Source organism: Limulus polyphemus, unplaced genomic scaffold (assembly GCF_000517525.1).
Source record: "Limulus polyphemus unplaced genomic scaffold, Limulus_polyphemus-2.1.2 Scaffold5161, whole genome shotgun sequence".
Lineage (NCBI taxonomy): Eukaryota > Metazoa > Arthropoda > Merostomata > Xiphosura > Limulidae > Limulus > Limulus polyphemus.
Window position 1 is genome coordinate 35,993 of NW_013670771.1, and position 7,769 is coordinate 43,761.

The 7,769-nt window shown below is 34.7% G+C and overlaps 1 protein-coding gene across 1 annotated transcript in view; it reads right to left on the reverse strand.

Annotated features, from left to right (window-relative positions):
* The window catches only part of LOC106472210 (carcinine transporter-like), a 36,257-nt gene that overhangs the window by 19,310 nt on the left and 9,178 nt on the right, over positions 1-7,769 (reverse strand). Inside the window, exons 2-3 of the mRNA XM_022400812.1 lie at positions 2,308-2,710; positions 1,590-1,693 (exon numbers count right to left, since the gene is read on the reverse strand). Of these exons, the coding sequence (XP_022256520.1) occupies positions 1,590-1,693; positions 2,308-2,710 (507 nt within the window). The remainder of the gene's footprint in view (positions 1-1,589; positions 1,694-2,307; positions 2,711-7,769) is intronic.

The window sequence follows — 7,769 nt, forward strand, 5'->3', positions numbered from 1 at the left end:
TTTGGGTTGTAATGGCTATGTTTCACACATTTATAGCAGTTCCTCTTTTCGGACATCATTTGGCAATAGTGTTTTCCATACAGACTTTTATCTGCAGTTTTGGGTAATACGTCCTGTCTAGTTACATTTCAAACACCTATTGTCATATGGTATATTTCCTCCTTTCTGTGTGACTAGTTATCTAACTCATATTTTCAATCCATCTAGATTACAATCAGGGGAACTTGCAACTTTAATAAATTCAAGTTCTATCACCAGTTGGAGAGATTCTTTTGTTGATGTACACCTAAAGGTGCTTCAGTCTAATTCTCATCTTTTAAGGAATCTGTAAAGTGCTCACGTGCCAGCAAATCCTTCATTTCACGTGGAGCATCTGGATAAAATAATTGGTAGAGCCTTTCGAGGTTTTCTGCTAGTTTGACTAAGGTCTTTTCTTTCCTCTCTAGTCTGATCTGGAATTTTGCTCTGGATGTTTCCTTCTGATGTGTTATTAAAAACTTACTGGATAACGCAGCTTCCAATTCTTTATGGTTGTTATGGTTGGAAAGTTGGAATGTTACTTAATATTGTTAAAGCTGATTCCTCTAAATGAGCAGCAATACGAAGAGTTTGTTGTCCACTATTACACCTATTAACTCTGTAAGTTAGTTTAAACTGAACCTGACTGTCGGTTTCTTGATTGGTGCAGGTTGTTGGACAGGTCAGATAAGTTTTGGAACTTGATTTGGTAATAACAAGGCTGGAGTAGGCCATGAAGCTCCTGAAACCACAGATGGAACAGAAGTACAGGTAATAGGTGTAGACCAAATAGGTTCTACTATTTCATATGTTATAATAAATTTGGACCTAGACTAGAATGTTTGGGTGGATGCACAAAGAGGTATGTCTGGTTTATTATTTTTATTTACAAACTCGTTTTCCAAATGTTTTCTTGTCTCATTTTTTTTTCTCATTCTTCTTGTCTTTCTAATGTTATAGCATATTCTGGCAGATTATTTTGGATTACTTGGTAAAAATAATGCAAAGACCAGGACAGGCAATAATAACAAATTAATTTATTCCTCCATTAATTAATTAATTAAAATATACAAGTTATTTGAGCTTCTGTTAGATTAAAAGAGAACGGATTAATCTAATGAAGTTCAGGATAGATTGTTCAAGATTTATTGAATTATTTGAGGGTCAGCAAGTTTCAAGGTAGCTTTCAGTAGGTTTAATTACACTGAACTTTGGTAAGTTAAACAACACTTAGTTAGTTTAACCTAATTTGAATTACGTTAGCTTAGGCTCTTGTAGGTTAGTTAGGCTGTGCTAGGTTGGGCTAGGGTTAAGCTAGACTAGGTTAGGACTAGGCTCGTCTAGATTAGTCTGGATCAGGTACGGTTTGCTTGATATTTAGATAAAAAAATACGTTTCTTACTTTGAAGCCCCTAAGTTAAAATAATGTTTCTATTGGATAAATATTTACAATTCACCTAAAGACTTTGAATTAAAAAAAAATGTATAACTCCTTTTAATGTTTTCCTGTTAGCTAAAAACATTTTTCTTTTAACGTATCGTAACCAAAGAGAATAAATGATCCCACAAACCTATCGATCACATTCACAAATAAAAATGCTCCAATGAAGGTTCCTAAGAAGAAGATGGAAAATCCTACAGTCGGGAGTATGTCGTCATCACAAACCAGATCCCACTAGAAAGGAAGAAACTGGTTAAAACACCAATAGTTATACAACTACTAACGGTTGACTGATTATTTTGTAGTTAAGCACAAAGCTACAAAATGGGCTATCTGTGCTCTGCTCACCATGGGTATCGAAACCCGATTTTTAGCGGTATAAGTACCTCAGACATACCGCTGTGCCACTGAGGGGCAACTACTAACGAGGAAAATAAATTAGAAAGAATTAAGACATCTTACAACTATAAAATGTAAGGTTCGTCCCCCGTGATAAATATAACATAAGTAGCCTATTGTGTAGCTTTGCACGAAAACAAAACAAACAAACAAAAGTCAGTTTTTATTTCATAAGAAAAACGTATTGTGGAATCTTATTCAACATGTTGGTAAACATATATCTATATCTGTAATATAATTGGAGTTAGGTTTAAATGAGGACTATAAGTTATTAAGCTATAATAATCTATTATATATTTTTAAATATTTCTTAAGCTGTTAGTAACTTGATTTGGAATTTCAGTGCTGATCGTTTTTCAGAAACAGTTGTTACAATTGTTAATTAAAGTTTCATGTTAGGGTTTCATTGTTCATACGTATATGCTAATCTTAGCCACACAAAATCATACCTCTGTTACTATTGTTGACGAATATTGAGTAGTGTCATAGTCCCAGCCATTTTCACACTTGATTGGATGAACACTGAAGGTCTCATTTGTAACAAAATCGGTATAATTTTCTGAAATGCTTCTGTTATCTTGTAGAGTGAAGCAAGAAGCAGAAATAGATCGGTTAAGTCGGGTCGAGTGAATAAGTGATGATAGATTATCACCTTTTGATTCCGATAGGCGGCACCAGTAGTCTGGAGTCACAGAGACAATAACTTGAGTAACACTCTGAGAGCCATGGAAGAGACAAGCAGGTGCTATTAGAAAAACAAGCACGAGCTTTTGATAGGTACCGAATTCCCCAATTTCTTGTAGAATATTGTCCAGATCCATTACTTTAGCAGATGTAGTAAGTCTTCGTGGACTAAATATAACAAAATATTCACAGACATTATGAGATGATAATAATAATACCCAAAATTAGTAAGATGCGAACAGAACGGCTTAAGTTGGTTTTTTTTTTATTTGCATTAGTACACACAGGAAACGAGCAAAACTAATTTTCAAAATGGCGGCGTTTTACTTGCAATAGGAAATAGGCACGAAATTATGGCCCACCCTGTACATTGGATGTTTGCAAAATTTATGTTAAAGAAATATAAACATTTCAAGAAAACCAGAGTAACTAGCAGGATTATATTAAGTAACTTAATATTTTGTAACATTTACTCAGCTGATTCTGAATTATCTTTATATGCATGCTTAGAGCCTACAGGGGGAATGGCACATATAAGTTATCGTTGGGGTTTACTCCCCATATCACCCCCAGAGGCCCATTTGTTTTGTCCCTATACTTTGTTCGTCTGCAATTTGCGAACCTCTAGACCAATTGTCACCAAACTTGGCATCTACCTTAGCGCCCTCGGAAAGTGACTTGGAGTGTTCAGCGTTTGGAGCTGACCCCCACCCCCGATATCTTCCCCCATGGTATTCATTAAACCAAAAGGTAGTGTCACCAAATTTGGCATCTGACTAGGGCCCTCGGAAAGTGACTTGGAGTGTTCAGCGTTTGGAGCTGACCCCCACCCCCGATATCTTCCCCCATGGTATTTACTAAACCAAAAGGTAGTGCCACCTAAATCCCCCACTTCCATGTCTTCCCCATGGTATTCAGTAAACCAAAAGTAAATATTAAGTAAAAAAGAGTAAATATTAAAGCTGAGATTTTGAAGTTAAGCACAAACTTAATTCTATTTATTTATTCAGCTTTATACATTTAAGAGCTTTTGTTTGTTTGTTTGAAGTTAAGCACAAAGCAATACAATGAGCTATCTATGCTCTGCCCACCACGGGTATCGAAACCCGACTTCTAGCGTTGTAAATCCGCAGACATGCCGCTGTGCCACTAGGGTGGAAAATTAAATCACGAAGATATAGAGAATGAATTATACCAGCATATTCCCTGTTTTTATTGTAAATTATTAGCAGGTAAAAGTGAACTGCGGAATTAAACAATAAATAAATAAAATATCATGACCCAAGTAAGAATAAGAAATATTTCTCAAAAATCGACATAGAAATAGTAAGTGTACATAACTTGTTCTATGTACAGGCCTTGACCTGCTTTGACTCCTTCTAATCGTCGTATCCTTATACTTCCATTACTTACACCTAAAGAAGTAATAATTCCTTGAATCATGAAGACAGAAAAGTGTATAAGGGAAACAAAATAAGAAATTAACTTCACTGACAAGAAAAACGTTATAAGATAAATAAAAATAATAATTTTAGGATATTTAATAATACTAAACAATAAAACAGATTAAAAAGACGACTTTTTTAAACAGAATAAAATCTTTAGAATTAAAAATAACACGAAAAAGTCCGAATCACATCATAATCAACTAGAGATTGTTGAAGTTTTTTTTTTATAATTCTAGGTAGATTGGGTTGTGAAATATAAAGAGTTTAAAGTGATTCATTAGGTATCTAAACCATCTGTTTTACAAGCAAAACAGTTTCCAGTTTGTTTTTAATTTGTTTGTTTGTTCATAATTATGCACAAAGCTACACAAGGGCTATCTGTGCTCTGCCCACCACGGGTATCGAAACCCGGTTTCTAGCGTTGTAAGTCCGCAGACATACCGCTGTGCCACTAGGGGGCGCAGTTTCCACTTTGAATTTTAATACTTAACTCCCGAAGAAGAATTCTGTGATTTCGTAACTTGTTAGATTAAAAACAGTCTGTTAGATATATTCTTTTATTGTTTTAAAATGACATCACGTTACAATGGAGTTCATCTTGATTCAAGAATTTCTCCAAGGAGTGAAATACTTTATGTATTTGTAATGATTTTTTTCTTTTGACTTATGTAAAAAAAGAAAAAGAAACCTATTATACGTTTCAGTTTTTTCACTTGACAATTATATATTTATTTCGTCAAAACTTTTGTCTGTCAAATGTTTTAACTATTAATAACTGAAACAGACGCGTCAGTTTTCGTTAACTTTGTTTATTACGCAGGCGTACAATAAGGAACAAGTAAGTTAATAAAATATTTTCATGCTCGTATCGATCAAAGAAATGAAGCTTTCAAAGAATAACTCCGGTCTCTGGAGAAAACAGAACTCCTTGTTTAAAAACAACTATCTTGATCACTAATAACTACTGGCTAGAAAACAACTCATCTTTTGATACTTCACTGTTTCACTGCAAGCTTACAATTGACTGACTCTTTCGTATTTATAATCTAATCCTTGTTGTAGACATTTCGCAAAACGTCTCGTTCATATGTCGAATATTCCAGCACTAACTCGATAGTAACATTCGAGTTAAAACACATTACAATAATAAAAATATAGCTTATGAAAATTAAGTCTCTGCGTTTCTAAAGAACGAACTATTGTCGTTAACAGCACGTTTAATTTTTCCACTAAAAACAAAGGAAGTCCAGTAAACCGTGTTTGCCAACTCGGAAATATGTCAGTTTTATCGTGCACTTAACCACTTACATCAATAATAACTGCGCTATGCTCACAGTTATAATTTACCAAGCTTCAAGATTCTCCTAACAAACCGCGAATTATGTTATTTCCTTTTCCGAAAAAATAAAACAACATTTTATATCCACGATTAAACCTTAAAACTACAACCTATAACTTTGTACCAAAATTTACCGAGACACACGCGTTTAATTTTCACACGTTTATCTGAATTTAAAACACTAAAATGAATACGAAATTTACTAGTAACCCCTTTTGCAAGTGTAGCATTAAACAGATTAAATAAGTTGCAAGCAAATAGTGTCTGTAAAACTTTAGTTTTGGTTTTACCTCAAATGTGATGATAATCATACGCTTGGGAAAACATCTATAAAGATATGTTGGTACTACATTCGTTCATCTGTACAAGAATGTTGTTATTGTCATTAAATTAATATCACGTTATTAATATTTTCTAAATGTGATGGCAACAACAATAAACAATACAACAGACGTCTGTGCACCTCATTTTATCAATCAATTATATTTTAAACCCCAGATTATTTATTATACGTATCTGTCATCCCTGTAGTAACTAGCATCTGTAATAGATGTCGCTAGTTTCACATGCTCTCTACTGGATTCAAATTGAACAAAGTATTCAGACAATGTTGAGAAAATCTTGTAAAAACATGCGTATGAAAGTTACAGAGAGAAAAAAAAACTTAATAAAAATCCAATGATATCCAACGTATTGTATTATCTAATTAGTAAGAATCTGGGGCGCTAAGTTTAAATTTGGAATTTTTTTAGTTGTGATGTCATGAACACTTGCATGTCGTTATAAAACTTTCAGTTCAGGGGGTTAGAATAGTGTTTAGCAAAGACTTTTGGGCTATGATTGATTGTCACACTATAACGTCTACGTGTCTGAAAGAGTAAGTATGTTCGACTAATTGAGAGAGAGCAGAGGGCGTTCAAAATGTCTTGTGGATTTTTTTATGTATAGTTTATTTGTTTTAGAATTGTCGTGAAAAGATACACAAAGTGTCCAAATTTTGAAATTATTGGCAAATATAACCAGTTAACATTACAGTCTGTCATCTCTTGAGTTACTCAACCAGTGAATAATACAGACTGTCATCTCTTGAGTTACTCAACCAGTGAATAATACAGACTGTCATCTCTTGAGTTACTCAACCAGTGAATAATACAGGCTGTCATCTCTTGAGTTACTCAACCAGTGAACAATAGAAACTGTAATCTCTTGACTTACTCAACCAGTGAATAATACAGACTGTCATCTCTTGAATTACTCTTGTGAGACCGGAGAGTGGGATTTAACCCTCATTATTATAAACGTAACCACGGCAACAAATTGTGGAGAGTAATTTTTTTTAGGAAGGGGAGATGCGAACTATGGAACTCCACGGTCATTATATTGTTTTAATAAGCTTCTAGCCTTCATTCACGTTTATAATTATCTTTTTTGTTTTTTGGAAACAAAATTTTCATAAAGGTATTTTAACCTATATGTCCAGATCTGCTTTGAAGTCGTTTACGTAAGTCATATGTTAAAATATTAAAAACAAAGCAGAAAAGTATGCCCTCCACCCAAATGGTTCAGCGGTCAGTCTGAAGACTTATAATACTAAAAATCCGGATTTCAGTACCCGTGAATGGCACCACACTGATAGGCAGTGATGTAGCTTTGCCCGTGAATGGCACCACACAGATAGGCAGTGATGTAGCTTTGCCCGTGAATGGCACCACACAGATAGGCAGTGATGTAGCTTTGCCCGTGAATGGCACCACACAGATAGGCAGTGATGTAGCTTTGCCCGTGAATGGCACCACACAGATAGGCAGTGATGTAGCTTTGTGCTTAAGAATCAACCATACAAACAGAACAAAGAAATATGTAAAAATGAGCCAATGAGAGAAAATTATATAAAAATGAGCCAATTAACAGAGATACATAAGTAAAGTGGGAGAAAAAGAAGACAAAAGTCGATTCAAATAGTGGCTATTGTCGTTAAAATCGTCAACTTGAGTTACCAATTTAGTAAAATTACAACTTATTGAACCTTTGCTTCATAGTCTAACCAATAGGCCGCGTTCTATCCAAATATATTTGTTCAATAAGACTAGTTTACTTTATTTACTGACCTTGCTTTACGGGTTTTCTACAAGAAAAAAATATTACGGCATCTCAACCACACAACATAACTTGTGCGCAGAACGCCATAGCCGACGATGCCTTTCGAAAGATACCAAAAGTGTGTGTTCGAGATGCTAAGTTTCTTGTTATAGGGCAGGTAATTTTTTCTCTCCAGAAAGAACACAAGAGCTGTGTGTCCCTCATAACAAAAGATATATAGTACGATATATTAGAATACTAGAACAGTGACTATACATATCCAAGGGGAAGCCCAGCATGGCCAGGTGGTTAAGGCGCTCGACTTACACTCTGTGTGTCGCGAGTTCGAGTCCCCGTCACA